This window comes from Cololabis saira, chromosome 4 (assembly GCF_033807715.1).
Source record: "Cololabis saira isolate AMF1-May2022 chromosome 4, fColSai1.1, whole genome shotgun sequence".
NCBI lineage: Eukaryota > Metazoa > Chordata > Actinopteri > Beloniformes > Belonidae > Cololabis > Cololabis saira.
The window spans coordinates 9,930,494-9,950,142 of record NC_084590.1 but is presented as its reverse complement, the minus strand read 5'-3'; the positions used below and the strand labels follow the sequence as shown (position 1 = coordinate 9,950,142).

Below are 19,649 nucleotides of genomic sequence, written 5' to 3'. Positions count from 1 at the left end.
CTTCAGTTAAGTCTTACCTGTTGCTATAGGGAATGCGGATGACGTCACAGATGCAACTTCACAGCGGGTTGCGCCAACAGAGTGGCAGAAAGACTGAGTGTCAGAAAGACTGAGTGTCAGCGTAAACTTTCAGTTTGAGCTCGAAAACATCTAAAATGGGAAAGAGCTGTTGTGCGATCGACTGTAGATTTAGCAAGAAATCGGAGTTATCGTTTTACAGACTGCCGAAAAATAAGCTTAAGAGAGACAAATGGATCGCTGCAATTCGTAGAAACAACTGGATTCCAGACACCTAAACGTGGATTTGTGGTTCCCATTTTGTATCAGGTAATGTTGGATTTTTGGGTAGCTAACGTTAAACGGTCAAATCATAAAGTTCGGTGTTCTCATCACTTTAATTTCGCCAACAAATCCTGCCTTGAAGTCGGACCAAGCGTCAAGACTTTTGTATTTTTTCAAGCTTTGCTTCGTGTATTTCCCCGGCGTAGAAATTAAGTACATATTAATGTCAGGAAACTGGATTCATGGCCAAATATTAATGTCCATGGATTACTGGTTCTTGGGGTAACTGTACGGGTCACTGTCAAGTCCCACTGCCTTTAATTTAAGCCAATAATCTGCTGTTATCCCGTCTTTGCCACTCAGTGTGAGTAAAGAGGCGTGGTCCAGTGGGAAAGTGACGTCAATGCAGACCCTCTATTCTCATGCACAAAGGTTGGGGGCAGCAGAACCTTTTATAATTATAAATGATGAGCTTAGCTGTTAGGTTGGTTTACAAAAGAAGGTGAGCAGCATAGATGGCTTTAATGTTCACACTCATTGTCAGCACATCTCTTTATTAGGGAATCATTTTGGTAGTTTTCCAATGTATGTTTGCAAAACTCTGATTTCTCACAAAATAAAAATCATGGTTTGAAGTTAAAATCTAGAATGTGAGCATTTTCTTTAGCGTTACTACCAGTTTGAACCTGGCAGAGCTCACATCTTCCATAATTTCACTAATGGTAGAAGGTTTCTCTGCATTCACTTCCAAAGGAGGAGGATCCAGAGGAATAAATAATAAAAAAAACAATAAATAAATAATAACACCCAATGGTATTTATGGAGTGATTATGGCAAGGAATACTTCTCATTGTGGTGCGTTTTTTCCCCCAGTTGGACATTATATATAGGCCGCGTTCAGCCTGCAGGCAAATATCCGATTTTTAGCCCATCCAGATTGAAACTAGATGACTCTTTTGAAGTCTGAACAGTCCCAAACCGCATGAGATCCGATTTTTGCAAACCAGATCGAAACCACCTCCCGGAGGTAGTTTCATATCCGATCATTATCGCATTTGGGCAGATGCGTCTCAGTCTGAACAGCTCCAAACACTCAGATCGGATATGACTGTCCCAGACGCTCCAAACCACCCGCCCATTTCCAGTTGTGGAGCTACTCATCCTTTCACAGAGAGCATGTACAATCTCTGATGTCACGTCAAAAACTAATATTTGTAGTTTAAGTGTTGCAAATTCACATTACAACATGTTTTAATAGCAGAAAAAAAGACCGCGTTTCCACGTACGGTCGCCGCGTACCCTACGCCGTAGGCTCTGCGTTGGTGTAACGTGGAACCATAAACCAGCCTTCATATCTTCCCATCAGTCACGCTGTGAGCCTGAACCTGCAGCCCGTCAGCTCATCAGCTGCCAGTTGTTCATTGCTGGTTCGTTTTGTTAACTCTGAGCTTTGTTGGTTGGTTTGTTAGTTTGCTGATGGTTTTGTTCTGAACACTTTTCTCTGTTTCTCATTTTGCTGGGACGCCGGGTCCCTCCGCCGAGACACAACTTTTGCGGTATGCGTTCATTGTTATGTCTAAAAATTATGCGCAGTGCCCACCCAATCAGAAACGGTACAGATATATATATATATTTTTTATATATATAAAAAAATAAAATTATAAAAAATAAAGGATCCCCATTATCCCATCGGGTGGGCAGGATGCACGTTTGGGTGGACACAGCCCCCCCCTGCCCCAAAACCAGCCTCGAGTTCCAGTACAGAGAGGTCCGACGGTAGGATTAAAGTGAGATGGGGCAGTGTCAAAGGATTTAAAATATTGCACAGTGTATGCCCAGCTTTACAGGTATGGAACAGCATGTGAGCTGGATCCATATTGTTATTGTTTTTGATGTCGCAATTACATGACTTCACACAATGCACGCGCTGGGTGACGCCTCCACTCCGACGTCGTTGCTACGGCAACCCGTCAGATCAGTCAATGATGTGGCCCAGTCTGAACAGAGCCAGATCCGATATGGACACTTGCTAAAAACAGTGTGGACAGTCAGCCCTGAAAATCGGATATGAGAAGGAATCAGATATGAATCAGATTTGCCTGCAGTCTGAACGCGGCCATAATATTGGCCAAAGAATCTGCACTTTTTGATCATACTAGGCTGCATTTATATACCGTACGTTGTTTTGCATTCTATAAGCAGGATGTTAATGTTTTTTAAAATGTGTTTATATTCCAAAAGTTCATAGATTTAACAATTTCATAAAAAGAAATGCATCATGGGAACATTCCATGTCATACCTGGAAGTCCCTGTATAATTAAATAGCATCAGTGACCTTGAAACGGGAAGTAAACTTTATTGTAATAACACTTTTCACAGATAACATCAAAATGTGCTTTACAAAGTGCAAAAACGTAGATAAGATAATAACTTGATGATGAACATATGATAACAACAAAAGATGAAATAAAATCAAATAGAAGTCGGGTACCCAGTTGAAAGGTGTGGATGAACTCGGGGCGTTTTTGGCCAATCTTCTCTGTGGGGGGGCCGCGGGGAGGCGGCTGATTCGGGGAAATGTCGCCATCTGCTGGACGAATAATTGCACTGCAACAACAAACGGAGGGGAAACGCATTCCAGATAAAACCATAATAAACCATATTAAACGTGTTTCTCTTTCAGATACGTGGACCCCGAGAACAACTAGACGACGTACCTGCCAAAAATATGTCCTCTCTGAATAGTAAAGCTGCAAAAAATAAATAATATACCAGTCATGTTTTGGAGTGAGGAGGAGACTAATCACTTCATAAATGTAATGAAGGATATATATTTTGGCATTTGTAGACGGTAGAAAGTACGGGGATAGGGAGATTTACAAGGTGAGCAAAAAGTTGCGCGAAGAGGAAGAAGAAGCGGAAATGACAGGAATTGCGTCATCACGTTCTCCGTGTGTCGCTGGTTTGATCAAGATATTCCAAATGATTAATCACCATGTAAACGGAATATTCCGAATGTTTCAGTAACCGGAATATTAGCAATAACCCGAATTTTGACTGCATGTAAACGCAGTCAGTATACCAAGAAGAAGTGAGCTTTCTGGTTTCTGCAGCGTTGCACCTGCTGACTGTCGTCATTGTGACCATTTGTGTAACAGAGTATTCCTCTTATTTGCTATAGTGACCGATGGAAGGCATACTGGACTGCTGGAACACAAAAGGACAGGTCACCATTGCCACTGTAAATACTTCTGATATTTTCATTAAATTATTCTCAATAAAGAATTCAGTTGTCTAAATGTAACATTTGTAAACACACACAGTGGGGCAAAAAGGTATTTAGTCAAGTTCTCCTACTTAGATGAGAGAGGTTTGTAATAATCATAGGTACACTTCAACTATGAGACAAAATGAGAAGAAAAAAAAAGAACGAGGAAATCACATTGTAGGATTTTTAAAGAATTCATTTGTAAATTAAGGTGGAAAATAAGCATTTGGTCAATAACTAAAGTTGAACTCAGTACTTAGTAACATAACCTTTGTTGGCAATGACAGAGGTCAAACATTTCCTGCAAGTCTTCACCAGGTCTGAACACACTGCAGCTGTTTTCTGGCCTGTTCCCTCAATGCAGAGTAGTGATGTTTCGGGTCTTTCAATTCCCTCCACAAATTTTCTATGAAGTTTAGCTGTGAAGACTGGCTAGGCCACTCCCAGGACCTTGAAATGTTTCTTACAAAGCCACTCCATTGTCCGAGCACGAGCAGTGTGTTTGGGATCATTGTCATGCTGGGAGACTCAGCCATGTTTCATCTTCAATGCCCCCAAATTAATAGAGAAATCCTGAGGCAGGGGTCACCAATCCTGGTCCTCGAGGGCCGGTGTCCCTGCAGGTTTTATATGTTTCCCTGCTTCATTGCACCATGATACAAGTGACTGTGTCATTAACAGAATTGTGCAGCCCTGGATGACAGGCTAATGACGATGATTAATTAGAATCAGGTGTGTTAAAGCAGGGAAACATCTAAAACATGCAGGACACTGGCCCTCCAGGACCAGGATTGTGACCCCTGTCCTGAGGGGTTCACACACTTTTTTCTTGCTCATGTATGAAAACCCAGTGTGGTGGGGTGTAGTTCTGGCTCAGACTTCACTTGATTTTTACCTGAACGTCGACTCAGACCCTACAGCAGTGCCAGTAGCACTCATAGCTAAATTAACCCCTAAATGGTTTCCTATAGGGTCACAACATGATGAAGTTTCACTACATCTGTGTGTTCAAAGAAAAGAAAAGTTTGCTGATATCAATCTTTATTGAAATTATTCATAATGCATTTGACATTTTCCTCACTCATTTCCAACATTGACAGGAAAAATATATTTATGCAAAATATAGTATTCAAGTATAACAATTATGTGTATCTAAGAAATGAAACTGAAGATGAGAGAAAAGACGTGTCTCCCCTGTGCTGTGTCCATAGATGGGCTGTACCACAGGAACAAACACAAATACATGCACTGCAGTTTTTATTTCAATTGATAGAAAACTTATAAAGCTTAATATACAGATTATTTCTTAAGTATAAATAGTATAAATAATTTTCTTTTATACAAATAGCTCCATTGCCTTAAAAGTTGGTATCAGATGGTGAGATATTTGGTGTTAATGGAATGTTTCTTTCATTTGAGCTTTCAGCTCTGGAAATCCTCAGAGCTACTGTTGATCCACAAATTGGTCTATATAGACGAGGCCTGGACGTCTCTTGATGATGCTGGACGTTTGAGATGGCTTCAGGAGCGAAGCTGCAGCAGGAGTGACTCTCTAAAGTGGGATTTACCCAGCACAGGCACTCTGGAAAGTTGATGGCTGTTGTCTAACCTTGTCCTCATTTCTGCAGAATAAACTGGTCAATGAACTCATTCTGCTCAGACTCCACTTTGGACAGGGCTTCATACTCGATATGATACCTGAAACAAGGAAAGCACCAACATTTAAGCTCGCAATGAAGGGCCTGCAGCGAATTTTCTCATTGACCTAAAGTGCCAATCATTTTTCTAAAGAATTACACAACACCTTAACTCTTTTGCTGCCACTGTAGCAATGTTATTGTGTCGCCACTCTGACAATAATGTACACATACATACACACACACACACACACACACACACACACACACACACACACACACACACACACACATATATATATATATATACATATATATATATATGCATAGCCGACACCTACATATATATAGGTGTCGAGTAATTCTTTATAAAATGACCCAAAGCGTTTTAGAAAAAGATATCAAGGCCTGAAGAAAATAATCCTGGACCTTTGCAAGTCTGGTTCATCCTTATGTATAATTTCCAGATGTCTGAAGGCCTCAGGTAATTTTTTCAAGCAATACTACACAAATTAACAAGAGACTAATTAACTATTCACACTGGAGTACTATTACTGGGAGACATGCACCAATTCAAAAATGACACCACACATGTCTGTTTGACACAGCTCATTCAGCATAAGTGAAATCTGTACTTGACTATAATTTACAAATATGAATCCCCACATGTGTTGTTCAGGCCTTGTGTTTTGTTAAAATACGACCATTCAATGAACACCAACTTTGAATATTAAGTTAAACGTCTCTGATCACACACACACACACACTACGGTTGGACTTCGATGACAACACGACACCTTTTCACACTTGACATAGCCAGAAAATGGCAGGTCTATGTGATTAAGTTACCATGGGAACAGTTACCCGAATGCTAACTAACGGGAGCTTTCACTCTAAAAGGCTTTGTACTGTCAGACTGAGGATATATTGAAGCAACATCTGAACACTATTGAAAGCATCTGAACACTATTGAAAGCTATTCTATAAAATTACAGTCGTATATGTAAACATTTTACAGGTACAAAATTTAAAAACTGGACTGAGTGACTTTAAACAGTTGTAACTTTATTATAATGATGGTAAACTCTTCCCTGAAGGGTAAACACGACTACCATTGCACGCACATTCGCACTCTCACCTCTCAAGCTGCATCTTCTTCTCAGCGATGAGCGCCTGAAGCTGCTGCTGCTGGGCCTCTCTTTGTTTGGCCACCGACTTCAGCAGGTTCCTCGCTCCAATAGCCTAGAGGAGAGAAAAAGAAGTGAGTTCAATCCCAGTTCACACACACATAGACGTCCCAAATCATTGACATATACTCAGTCTGAAGCTGCTTTCTATATGAACCTCACCTTCATTTTTTCTGCCTCTGCTTCTTTTGCTAATTCATCCACCAGCTCGATGAGGCCCCCAACTATCTTCTGAAACTGGTCGATTTCTGCAAAGGAAGGTATTAGGTATTAGTGTACCCTGTAGGACATGTTGATATTGGGAGGAGGAAGGAGGCACACCTGCACGAACTTCCAAAAACACAGCAAAAACTTACTGTCTACAAAGTCTTTGCACTCATCCTTCAGCTCCGTCGTCTTCTGGCTGACATCAGGCTCGAGAACCCGTAGCTTGTTGAGTTCATCAAAGTAAAAGCCTGCCTCAGCTAACGGGTCTTTCGCCATGGCCACAGGCCTTTCACACACGAGAAAGACAAAGTATGAGGGACAAAGAACACAAGAAAGAAATATCACTGAAACCTAAAAATCCAGTGGAGGGCTTTTCTACAAAGTTGAAAACGCACAGATGTATCAGGGCTTTGAGGCCCCGTCCATCGAGGTACTGCCAGGTGAATTATGCTTCACAATAGGGCTGGGGATTGATTCAAATGTCAAGAATCAATTCGATTCCAATTCTTAAGATTCAGAATCGATTAGCAAGATTTGATTCGATTGGATCCGATATTTATTTGGGTTAGTGTTATTAAAACAGTTTTTTGAGCTGTTGCATGAATTATATGACTGTAGTTCTGCAACATATTAATACTAGTATCATATTGAGATTCAACAGCAAGTATTGGCAGCTAATGATGCTGTAAGGACCAATCACCTCCCAGAATGCTGATAGAACTGCTTTCAGAAACATCGTGTGGATCAGAATTATCAGACAGATTAATGCAGCGTTCCATTTACCTCGGAAGTCGGAACTCGGAACTGGGAATTACGTCACAGCCGAGTTATCAGCGTTCCAGTTACAAAGTAGGTAAACAAGTTTGTAGTTCGCATATACCACATGAAAAATGTAAATTACACTATAGCAGCATATATATGCCGAACAATACTTGTATACGACTGATTTAGTGTGACCAAAACTAGAATGAAGTGCTACAGATTTTTACAGAGCTCTCTTCTACTGTTTACAACCGGGACAGCCATCTCGGAATGTGAACTCGGGGGTGGTGAAGACTCTCCCACTTTCCCAGTGGGAAATCCCACTTCGAGGGGCGTTCCACTTGAAAAATCCAGCTGGGAACTGGGAAATCCCCACTTCCGAGGACAAATGGAACGCGGCACCAGGACAGCAAACAGAGGACATATGAAATAGGTTTTATTTCTTCCATTTTCGGTTCCCAAGACAATAAAGTAATATTGAATATAGACAATTTATGCAATTAGAACTGAAACGCTAATGTTTTCATACATTTAAACATATTTAAAGGCAAAAAACATGGCACCAGTTTTTCGATCTTTAGACATACGAATCGATTTTTAGGAATAAATAGGATAATCGATTTAGAATTGGAAAATCAGTTTTTTCAACACAGGCTTACTTCACAGTATGCACCAACTGTTTTTTTAAGGGTCTTTCACATTGTCGTTTATAAAAAGACAATTAATACGTTTTCTGTCACAAATTTGTGTATTTATAAATTCAGAATTTTAAGTTTTTCTTGCTAATGTGAGTTTTTGCCATAATCTCTGAGCTTTTTTCTGGCAAATATTTAGTCAAAGATTCTAAATGTTTTTACACAATTTGTGAATTAACAAAAATAATAATTTTTGATACTATCCCATCACTTTTTAAAAGTCAGAAGGTATGGTCTTTTTTACCAAAAATCTGTGTGTTTATAAAGTCATGTCTTCAAAAATACTGAATTTCCTCTCGCAGATTTGTGGCTTTTCATTTTTCCTTCCAAATTCGTAAAAGGTTTATTCTTATACATTTAAGAGTAATGAAATTCAAATGTTTTTTTTTTATTACATTTGACCTCTCTCTTTACAACACAACCTCACCCCTACCCCCTCAAATCAAGTTTTTCTTCTTTAAGGGTAATAGATTAAATTACTGTCACATCACTTTGAAGAGTTAGGACCACAAACCAATCTAGCAAACAAACCCCAAAAAGTTATAAATATCCATGCTTCAGTTTTAATGTCAGTTACCTTGTGCTGTTATTCACAGGTTTAGGAGCTTATGTGACAGGTGATTCATCAAACAGGTGTCTTTACCTGTACTTCTTCCATCAAACAGTAAAAAATAAAAACAAATCAACCGCCTATGATCAATGATTTACGATCTACATCTGAAAACAACGACATAACTCAAATGATTGCTGATCATGATCAACTGTAACTGAGAACATTTCAATACACTGACCATAATTCACTGAACTTGGAAAATGATATAGACCCGGATAATAATTTCTTCTCCAACATTAATAACGACTGCTACTACTACACAAACGAACAGTATAATCAGACCATTAAATCGGATAACAAGTTATCAATAATCCATTTCAATAGCAGAAGCCTGTATGCAAACTTCAACAATATCAAGGAATATCTAAGTCAATTCACAAAACCATTCAAAATCATTGCCATATCTGAAACATGGATCAACGTTAATAAAGGAATTTAATAAAGGAATGGATTTTGAACTGGATGGGTATGAATTTAACTATATGAACAGAAAGAATAAGACTGGAGGAGGAGTGGCTGTGTATGTGGATAAAAACTTGAACTATAAGGTGCTAGATAGCACGACAACTGTGATTGATAATGTATTAGAATGCATAACAATTGAAATCTGTAAAGAAAAAAAGAAAAATGTGATAATTAGCTGCATGTATAGAGCACCAGTCTCTAGTAATGTTTTCAAAAACTAATCAAAAAGTTATTTTCATCATGGTGATCTCAATGTTGATCTGCTAAATCCAAACAAGCACAAAATGATTGATGAATGTATTAACACAATGTATACCATGAGCATATATCCAAAAAGACAGGATATTGAAATCAACTGATTGTTAATTACTGAGAAGGGGTAGTAGTCCACGGGCCAGAACCCAAAATTTCACTTGTCAGCACCACTCAGGGTGACCAAACTTACTTATCATTTTTGAAAAGATCCATGTCTATAGATGATATTTTGGTATGATAACCTTCCTGAGTGGCAGCTGGATCATAGTTATCAGCTCATGAAGTTCAGAAAATTACATTTTAGATGCTGCTGCATATCCTGCTTTAGACTCATGTACAGGATATCTGTCAATGTTTCACTATATCGTCTTTGGTATCATTTTAAAGGGGACATTTTAAGCATTCATTGAAGCTAAGATATGAATCTTTCTGACCAACATAGAGTTCACTGCAGCTCTTTAAATTATAAACACACATTTTTACACAATCTTCGCCTAAATGGTATACTATCTTTTAGCCCTGTGTCAACTAGGAACAACAGAGAAAAAATACAAAACCTGGAATACTCACAGGACCATAAGGATTCATGAAATGTATAATATACCCCATACTATATCATTGTTGTGTTATACCCCTAAAAAAGGGGGTGTGAAACAGACACACAGACACGATGCTCGTTACTCAGCGTCCAGTTCTGTATTGGCTGAATAACGGACACCGCGTCTCCCCTAACGGTAAGTTAGAACCCAAAATAACGTGAACAAAATAACGGTTAGACATTTCTTAACAAACGATCAACAAAACGACGGTTAAACATTATTTACAAAGGGATTATGATATTAGTTTGTTTTTCTTTTCCTATTACATCATGAATCCAAGGGTCTTTGCCAATCAGAACTAATAGATTTTAGATAGACATTTTATCACTATTACAGTTACAGGTCATTGCCAGCTAGAAGAGCATCATTAGGCTCCTATGAAACTATAACAGCCACTAGGCTGATGTCACAAACTGGTCTTTATCATGCAAATACACGACATAAGGGACATAACAATGAAATAAGGAACCAGTTTAGTTTTATAAACATTAGAGACTCAAAATACAAAAAAATAAATAAATACAAAAACTGGAATACTCACAGGACCATAAGGATTCAGGAAATGTATAATATACCCAGAATTATCAATTAACCTGAAGGGGGTGTGTAACTTCATGAGCTGATAACTATGATCCAGCTGCCACTCAGGAAGGTTATCATACTAAAATATCATCTATAGACATGGATCTTTTCAAAAATCATAAGTTAGTTTGGTCACCTTGAGTGGTGCTGATATCTGGTCTGGAACATGGACTATAGGATTAAATAAGCACATGCTTCTTTCTACTCCTTTTCAGACATGGTAACATTGTTTTATTTTGACTTGTGTGTTGTTTTTATGTTTTCTCATGTTCGGAATAAAGCTTACATTCATTCATTCAATCAATCAACAAATATGCTCCACAAAAGTGCCTTATCCGATTCAAAGTAATGTCAGTTAAAAACCTAACAAACTTCATAACGGACATTAACGTTAGTCTCATATTATATGAGACTAACGTTCATGTCCATTGCATGAAGTTTGTTAGGTTTTATGAGCCATATAGGAGTCGTTAAACAGACGAATACTTCTATACATGACTAGTTTTCCCTACCAGCCGGCCGGGGGTGTTTTTGTTACCTTGTTGATCTCAATCTGATCAACTTTATCAGTTACTAAAACCAATGTAGCTACCAGTTAGCTGCCGTATGCTAATCCGTCGGAAAGCTAACTCCACAGAACACGTTGTCGTTTTCAACACCCCGTTAACGAACTTCCACGGTGTAACCATGTTAACCCGTACAGTAGCTGCCCTTGGAGGTGACATGAATGTGCAGATTTTACCTGCTTGAACCGATATCTCCGTGAATGTTGTGAGTGTCGGCAGAACCAGCTGCGCTGAAGCCCCGCCCACCGATGACGCGTCAGAGGAAGCCCCGCCCACCGATGACGCGTCGGGCGGAGGACCAGAGCAGTGCAGAAAACGACAGAACACCGGTGTTCTGTCCCTCCATGCCACCCGTCGAGAACTGCTACTTTGTGGTTCTGCGCACGCGCACAGTCGATTTTCAAAGTTTGATTGTGGCAATCAAAAGGCACACACTGAACTTCAGTGTGTGCCTTTTGATTGCTGATATTTCTTATTATTTTATACTTATTATACTTATTATCAATCCAAAAATAGTGATTACAAAATTGATAAATTGGGGAGTGTAAGTATGCTGAGATTCATCACTCAGTGGCGGCAGTGGTGTAAAGTAACGAAGTACAAGTACTTCGTTATTGTACTTAAGTAAGATTTTTGAGAATTTGTACTTTTATTGATACTTTCATTTTTCTGTACTTTTACTTTTACTTCGTTACATTTTCAAGGAAAAAATCGTACTTTTAATCCGCTATATTTAAAATTGGACACGTCGTTACTCGCTACAAATTAAAGAACAGCACAGCGGGGGCTGATTTATGGTTCCGCGTTAAATCGACACAGAGCCTCGCCGTAGGGTACGGCCCTGCGTTGGTGTAACACGGAACCATAAATCAGCCTTGAGCGGCAGCCGACGCATGTCCATGCGCATCATTCTTTGATTCCACCCCTTCTAAGGTGGTTTTGGCATTTAAAAGTTCAAAAGTCTCATCCTTTATCAGCTGGGCTTGCTTAATGTTGTCACTGCATACTACAGGCTGGAGGTGGACCTGTCAGCGGGGCCAATGGGGTACAGCAGCAGTGATGAGCAAAGGGAGAAATTAAAATGGGGTAATGGAAACAAGGGGTCAGAATAATATCACCATTATTTAGAGTTGTAAGCAAATTCTTGGATTCTTCATTTCTTTGCAATCCTTTTGAAAATCATTTTGTACTTTGTACTTTGTACTTTTTACTTTTGTACTTAAGTACATTTTACACCATGTACTTTTGGTACTTTATTATATTTAAGTTGAGGTACTTTTATACTTTTACTTAAGTAATGTTCTTAATGGGTACTTTTTACTTTTACTTAAGTAATTTTCAAGCAGAAAATTTGTACTTTTATATAAGTACAAAAATATTGTACTTAAGTATACTTAAGTACAATATTTTTGTACTTTTTCCACCTCTGAGTGGCAGTGAGTTCATTAGTAGTCTTTAAGTGACGGGAGCATTATTTGATAGGATGTTACTGGACTATCAAATTATGCTACCCCTGAAATATTGATTTAAAATTGATAATATGGGATGTATTTGATCCTTCAAGATACCCTACGCATGACATGAATTGCATTACACGTTGTGAACATTATACAATAAAGAGAAAAAAAAACAATTCTATCGCTTTATTTGATATTCATTCAGTCATTCGTCTTTATTTAACCAGGCAGGTCATTAAAAACACATTTGCTGCATCCAAAATTGCATAAGTCACTTCCACCCTAATGAGTAGCGAAAACAGTATGTGAGATTTTTTAGTGCGTCCGAAACATTAGTACGTACTCAATAGTATGCGCTATCCTTACTCATTCTCTGAGAAATGTATTAGTATAGATTGATGGACACTAGCTAAGCAGAAACTTCCCACAATGAAATGCAGCAGTGCTGTGCAGATAAGTATATGTCATAAGTATAATATTAAGTATAATAATATTATTATATAATATTAATATTATCTATCTACGCACCTACCCTCACCTATGGTCATGAACTTAGGATAGTGACCGAAAGGACAAGATCGCCGATACAAGCGGCCGAGTGTTTCCTCCGCAGAAAGGAATCGCCCCCTTGGAGATAGGGTGAGGAGTTCGGTCACCCGGGAGGAGCTCGGAGTCGAGCCGCTGCTCCTTCACATTGAGAGGAGTCAAATGAGGTGGCTTGGGCATCTGTACCGGATGCCTCCTGGACGCCTCCCTAGGGAGGTGTTCCAGGCATGTCCCTCCTCCCTAGGGAGGTGTTCCAGGCATGACCCACCGGGAGGAGACCCCGGGGAAGACCCGGGACACGCTGGAGAGACTATACTACTATTGTAGATGCTCACAAATTGGCTATTTCGGAGGTGTCCATTTTTTAAGGAGTTGGTGCAGTTGGAAGCCAACTACCTGGTGATGATGTCACCTACTCTCGTCCACTTGGCATTATGAGACAATTGGAGCGCATCTCAAAATCAGCTTGAGTACGTCAAAATCTGTGTAGACCTGGCAGTTATCAGGATGCTATGCTCCTCAAGCTAGCCTATAGCTAGCTAGTGGAAAATGTCCCACTATCTATGTCTCTACATACCTGTCTAGATGGTTTTGTATAAGATTAAGGGGGAATAGAAACTAAATGATTGAATGAATTGAATCATGATCAATAACCTGCTGCACAGTTTCTGTAGTGTAGTGGTTATTCGGTTCATCGCAAATGCAAAAGGTGTCTGGTCTGAGTCTAACAGGCTGGACCTCTGGATCAGGACTGACGAGTGAACAGAACATCCACAGTTTTATCTTAGAAAAACTTCATCAATTAAAGCTTTTTTAGCAGGCCAACGGCAACTGGTGTGTGGAGGAGTCATTTTCATCCTATTGACCTTTGTTCACTTGTATCAGTCATGTATGTCAATTGTACCAAATAGCTGGTCTCTCTATTGGGGAATCGAACCCCAGGCACAGATACTGCCCACTATACTAACATTGTCATAATTACGAATTATTTAATCTAACCCTGGAATGTCATCGGTCATGTGATGTCATTGATTATGTCACCAGTCTCACACCGAGTAAAATCCATCTCAGTGACCAGAACAGCAGTGGAGGTGATTCCTTTCTGCTAGCCTTCAACCTGGACTCTACACTTCAAACAAACTTCATAAATGTGACTTCAGCTCCCAACGTGGGGCTCGAACCCACGACCCTGAGATTAAGAGTCTCATGCTCTACCGACTGAGCTAGCCGGGCTTCAGATGCTAGTAAATACGAACAATAATCGAAAAGTGTCTGTAATGTCAGGTTTAATCAGTGTTTCAGAGAAACCAGTTTTCCGTCTGGACTCCTCTGGACACCACCCAGACAGGTGAATGACAACATGTGACTAAACTTGTGATTTTCTAGTTTTTCGTAATTGTAGACGCTCACAAATTGGCTATTTCGGAGGTGTCCATTTTTTAGGAGTTGGTGCAGTTGGAAGCCAACTACCTGGTGATGATGTCACCAACTCTCGTCCACTTGGCATTATGAGACAATTGGAGCGCATCTCAAAATCAGCTTGAGTACGTCAAAATCTGTGTAGACCTGGCGGTTATCAGGATGCTATGCTCCTCAAGCTAGCCTATAGCTAGCTAGTGGAAAATGTCCCACTATCTATATCTCTACATACCTGTCTAGATGGTTTTGTATAAGATTAAGAGGGAATAGAAACTAAATGATTGAATGAATTGAATCATGATCAATAACCTGCTGCACAGTTTCTGTAGTGTAGTGGTTATTCGGTTCATCGCAAATGCAAAAGGTGTCTGGTCTGAGTCTAACAGGCTGGACCTCTGGATCAGGACTGACGAGTGAACAGAACATCCACAGTTTTATCTTAGAAAAACTTCATCAATTAAAGCTTTTTTAGCAGGCCAACGGCAACTGGTGTGTGGAGGAGTCATTTTCATCCTATTGACCTTTGTTCACTTGTATCAGTCATGTATGTCAATTGTACCAAATAGCTGGTCTCTCCATTGGGGAATCGAACCCCAGGCACAGATACTGCCCACTATACTAACATTGTCATAATTACGAATTATTTAATCTAACCCTGGAATGTCATCGGTCATGTGATGTCATTGATTATGTCACCAGTCTCACACCGAGTAAAATCCATCTCAGTGACCAGAACAGCAGTGGAGGTGATTCCTTTCTGCTAGCCTTCAACCTGGACTCTACACTTCAAACAAACTTCATAAATGTGACTTCAGCGCCCAACGTGGGGCTCGAACCCACGACCCTGAGATTAAGAGTCTCATGCTCTACCGACTGAGCTAGCCGGGCTTCAGATGCTAGTAAATACGAACAATAATCGAAAAGTGTCTGTAATGTCAGGTTTAATCAGTGTTTCAGAGAAACCAGTTTTCCGTCTGGACTCCTCTGGACACCACCCAGACAGGTGAATGACAACATGTGACTAAACTTGTGATTTTCTAGTTTTTCGTAATTGTAGATGCTCACAAATTGGCTATTTCGGAGGTGTCCATTTTTTAGGAGTTGGTGCAGTTGGAAGCCAACTACCTGGTGATGATGTCACCTACTCTCGTCCACTTGGCATTATGAGACAATTGGAGCGCATCTCAAGTTCAGCTTGAGTACGTCAAAATCTGTGTAGACCTGGCAGTTATCAGGATGCTATGCTCCTCAAGCTAGCCTATAGCTAGCTAGTGGAAAATGTCCCACTATCTATATCTCTACATACCTGTCTAGATGGTTTTGTATAGGATTAAGAGGGAATAGAAACTAAATGATTGAATGAATTGAATCATGATCAATAACCTGCTGCACAGTTTCTGTAGTGTAGTGGTTATTCGGTTCATCGCAAATGCAAAAGGTGTCTGGTTTGAGTCTAACAGGCTGGACCTCTGGATCAGGACTGACGAGTGAACAGAACATCCACAGTTTTATCTTGGAAAAATTTCATCAATTAAAGCTTTTTTAGCAGGCCAACGGCAACTGGTGTGTGGAGGAGTCATTTCCATCCTATTGACCTTTGTTCACTTGTATCAGTCATGTATGTCCATTGTACCAAATAGCTGGTCTCTCCATTGGGGAATCGAACCCCAGGCACAGATACTGCCCACTATACTAACATTGTCATAATTACGAATTATTTAATCTAACCCTGGAATGTCATCGGTCATGTGATGTCATTGATGATGTCACCAGTCTCACACCGAGTAAAATCCATCTCAGTGACCAGAACAGCAGTGGAGGTGATTCCTTTCTGCTAGCCTTCAACCTGGACTCTACACTTCAAACAAACTTCATAAATGTGACTTCAGCGCCCAACGTGGGGCTCGAACCCACAACCCTGAGATTAAGAGTCTCATGCTCTACCGACTGAGCTAGCCGGGCTTCAGACACTAGTAAATACGAACAATAATTGAAAAGTGCCTGTAATGTCAGGTTTAATCAGTGTTTCAGAGAAACCAGTTTTCCGTCTGGACTCCTCTGGACACCACCCAGACAGGTGAATGACAACATGTGACTAAACTTGTGATTTTCTAGTTTTTCGTAATTGTAGATGCTCACAAATTGGCTATTTCGGAGGTGTCCATTTTTTAGGAGTTGGTGCAGTTGGAAGCCAACTACCTGGTGATGATGTCACCTACTCTCGTCCACTTGGCATTATGAGACAATTGGAGCGCATCTCAAGTTCAGCTTGAGTACGTCAAAATCTGTGTAGACCTGGCGGTTATCAGGATGCTATGCTCCTCAAGCTAGCCTATAGCTAGCTAGTGGAAAATGTCCCACTATCTATGTCTCTACATACCTGTCTAGATGGTTTTGTATAAGATTAAGGGGGAATAGAAACTAAATGATTGAATGAATTGAATCATGATCAATAACAGTTTCTGTAGTGTAGTGGTTATTCGGTTCATCGCAAATGCAAAAGGTGTCTGGTCTGAGTCTAACAGGCTGGACCTCTGGATCAGGACTGACGAGTGAACAGAACATCCACAATTTTATCTTAGAAAAACTTCATCAATTAAAGCTTTTTTAGCAGGCCAACGGCAACTGGTGTGTGGAGGAGTCATTTTCATCCTATTGACCTTTGTTCACTTGTATCAGTCATGTATGTCCATTGTACCAAATAGCTGGTCTCTCCATTGGGGAATCGAACCCCAGGCACCGATACTGCCCACTATACTAACATTGTCATAATTACGAATTATTTAATCTAACCCTGGAATGTCATCGGTCATGTGATGTCATTGATGATGTCACCAGTCTCACACCGAGTAAAATCCATCTCAGTGACCAGAACAGCAGTGGAGGTGATTCCTTTCTGCTAGCCTTCAACCTGGACTCTACACTTCAAACAAACTTCATAAATGTGACTTCAGCGCCCAACGTGGGGCAAAAGGTGTCTGGTCTGAGTCTAACAGGCTGGACCTCTGGATCAGGACTGACGAGTGAACAGAACATCCACAGTTTTATCTTAGAAAAACTTCATCAATTAAAGCTTTTTTAGCAGGCCAACGGCAACTGGTGTGTGGAGGAGTCATTTTCATCCTATTGACCTTTGTTCACTTGTATCAGTCATGTATGTCAATTGTACCAAATAGCTGGTCTCTCCATTGGGGAATCGAACCCCAGGCACAGATACTGCCCACTATACTAACATTGTCATAATTACGAATTATTTAATCTAACCCTGGAATGTCATCGGTCATGTGATGTCATTGATTATGTCACCAGTCTCACACCGAGTAAAATCCATCTCAGTGACCAGAACAGCAGTGGAGGTGATTCCTTTCTGCTAGCCTTCAACCTGGACTCTACACTTCAAACAAACTTCATAAATGTGACTTCAGCGCCCAACGTGGGGCTCGAACCCACGACCCTGAGATTAAGAGTCTCATGCTCTACCGACTGAGCTAGCCGGGCTTCAGATGCTAGTAAATACGAACAATAATCGAAAAGTGTCTGTAATGTCAGGTTTAATCAGTGTTTCAGAGAAACCAGTTTTCCGTCTGGACTCCTCTGGACACCACCCAGACAGGTGAATGACAACATGTGACTAAACTTGTGATTTTCTAGTTTTTCGTAATTGTAGATGCTCACAAATTGGCTATTTCGGAGGTGTCCATTTTTTAGGAGTTGGTGCAGTTGGAAGCCAACTACCTGGTGATGATGTCACCTACTCTCGTCCACTTGGCATTATGAGACAATTGGAGCGCATCTCAAGTTCAGCTTGAGTACGTCAAAATCTGTGTAGACCTGGCGGTTATCAGGATGCTATGCTCCTCAAGCTAGCCTATAGCTAGCTAGTGGAAAATGTCCCACTATCTATGTCTCTACATACCTGTCTAGATGGTTTTGTATAAGATTAAGGGGGAATAGAAACTAAATGATTGAATGAATTGAATCATGATCAATAACCTGCTGCACAGTTTCTGTAGTGTAGTGGTTATTCGGTTCATCGCAAATGCAAAAGGTGTCTGGTCTGAGTCTAACAGGCTGGACCTCTGGATCAGGACTGACGAGTGAACAGAACATCCACAGTTTTATCTTAGAAAAACTTCATCAATTAAAGCTTTTTTAGCAGGCCAACGGCAACTGGTGTGTGGAGGAGTCATTTTTATCCTATTGACCTTTGTTCACTTGTATCAGTCATGTATGTCCATTGTACCAAATAGCTGGTCTCTCCATTGGGGAATCGAACACCAGGCACAGATACTGCCCACTATACTAACATTGTCATAATTACGAATTATTTAATCTAACCCTGGAATGTCATCAGTCATGTGATGTCATTGATGATGTCACCAGTCTCACACCGAGTAAAATCCATCTCAGTGACCAGAACAGCAGTGGAGGGGATTCCTTCCTGCTAGCCTTCAACCTGGACTCTACACTTCAAACAAACTTCATAAATGTGACTTCAGCGCCCAACGTGGGGCTGAGGATGCTATGCTCCTCAAGCTAGCCTATAGCTAGCTAGTGGAAAATGTCCCACTATCTATGTCTCTACATACCTGTCTAGATGGTTTTGTATAAGATTAAGGGGGAATAGAAACTAAATGATTGAATGAATTGAATCATGATCAATAACCTGCTGGACAGTTTCTGTAGTGTAGTGGTTATTCGGTTCATCGCAAATGCAAAAGGTGTCTGGTCTGAGTCTAACAGGCTGGACCTCTGGATCAGGACTGACGAGTGAACAGAACATCCACAGTTTTATCTTAGAAAAACTTCATCAATTAAAGCTTTTTTAGCAGGCCAACGGCAACTGGTGTGTGGAGGAGTCATTTTTATCCTATTGACCTTTGTTCACTTGTATCAGTCATGTATGTCCATTGTACCAAATAGCTGGTCTCTCCATTGGGGAATCGAACACCAGGCACAGATACTGCCCACTATACTAACATTGTCATAATTACAAATTATTTAATCTAACCCTGGAATGTCATCGGTCATGTGATGTCATTGATGATGTCACCAGTCTCACACCGAGTAAAATCCATCTCAGTGACCAGAACAGCAGTGGAGGGGAT

General features: G+C 40.3%; 1 protein-coding gene and 4 non-coding genes across 5 annotated transcripts; all 5 read right to left on the bottom strand.

Moving 5' to 3' along the window:
• Nucleotides 1–4,575: 4,575 nt before the first annotated feature.
• Nucleotides 4,576–11,428, bottom strand: ift20 (intraflagellar transport 20 homolog (Chlamydomonas)). The gene is made up of 5 exons (XM_061718799.1): nucleotides 11,296–11,428; nucleotides 6,732–6,868; nucleotides 6,538–6,623; nucleotides 6,327–6,430; nucleotides 4,576–5,249 (listed from the first exon to the last, which is right to left on the bottom strand). The coding sequence occupies exons 2-5, from the start codon at nucleotides 6,856–6,858 to the stop codon at nucleotides 5,168–5,170; spliced, it is 399 nt and encodes a 132-aa protein (XP_061574783.1). The 5' UTR covers nucleotides 6,859–6,868; nucleotides 11,296–11,428; the 3' UTR covers nucleotides 4,576–5,167.
• Nucleotides 11,429–14,280: 2,852 nt separating this feature from the next.
• trnak-cuu (transfer RNA lysine (anticodon CUU)) lies at nucleotides 14,281–14,355 on the bottom strand. Its single transcript has one exon. It is a non-coding gene; the product is annotated as a tRNA-Lys (tRNA).
• Nucleotides 14,356–15,356: 1,001 nt separating this feature from the next.
• Nucleotides 15,357–15,429, bottom strand: trnak-cuu (transfer RNA lysine (anticodon CUU)). The gene has a single exon. It is a non-coding gene; the product is annotated as a tRNA-Lys (tRNA).
• Nucleotides 15,430–16,430: 1,001 nt separating this feature from the next.
• On the bottom strand, nucleotides 16,431–16,503 carry trnak-cuu (transfer RNA lysine (anticodon CUU)). The gene has a single exon. It is a non-coding gene; the product is annotated as a tRNA-Lys (tRNA).
• Nucleotides 16,504–17,966: 1,463 nt separating this feature from the next.
• On the bottom strand, nucleotides 17,967–18,039 carry trnak-cuu (transfer RNA lysine (anticodon CUU)). The gene has a single exon. It is a non-coding gene; the product is annotated as a tRNA-Lys (tRNA).
• Between the last annotated feature and the right edge of the window lie 1,610 nt (nucleotides 18,040–19,649).

Bases quoted from the DNA above. Each gene is read 5' to 3' on its own strand.
- ift20 (XM_061718799.1), bottom strand. From the start codon at position 6,858: ATGGCGAAAGACCCGTTAGCTGAGGCAGGCTTTTACTTTGATGAACTC. The intron at 6,624-6,731 runs GTAAGTTTTTGC...CTTCCTTTGCAG, and splicing joins GTGCAAAGACTTTGTAGACA to AAATCGACCAGTTTCAGAAG. The intron at 6,431-6,537 runs GTGAGGTTCATA...TCTCTCCTCTAG, and splicing joins CAGAGGCAGAAAAAATGAAG to GCTATTGGAGCGAGGAACCT.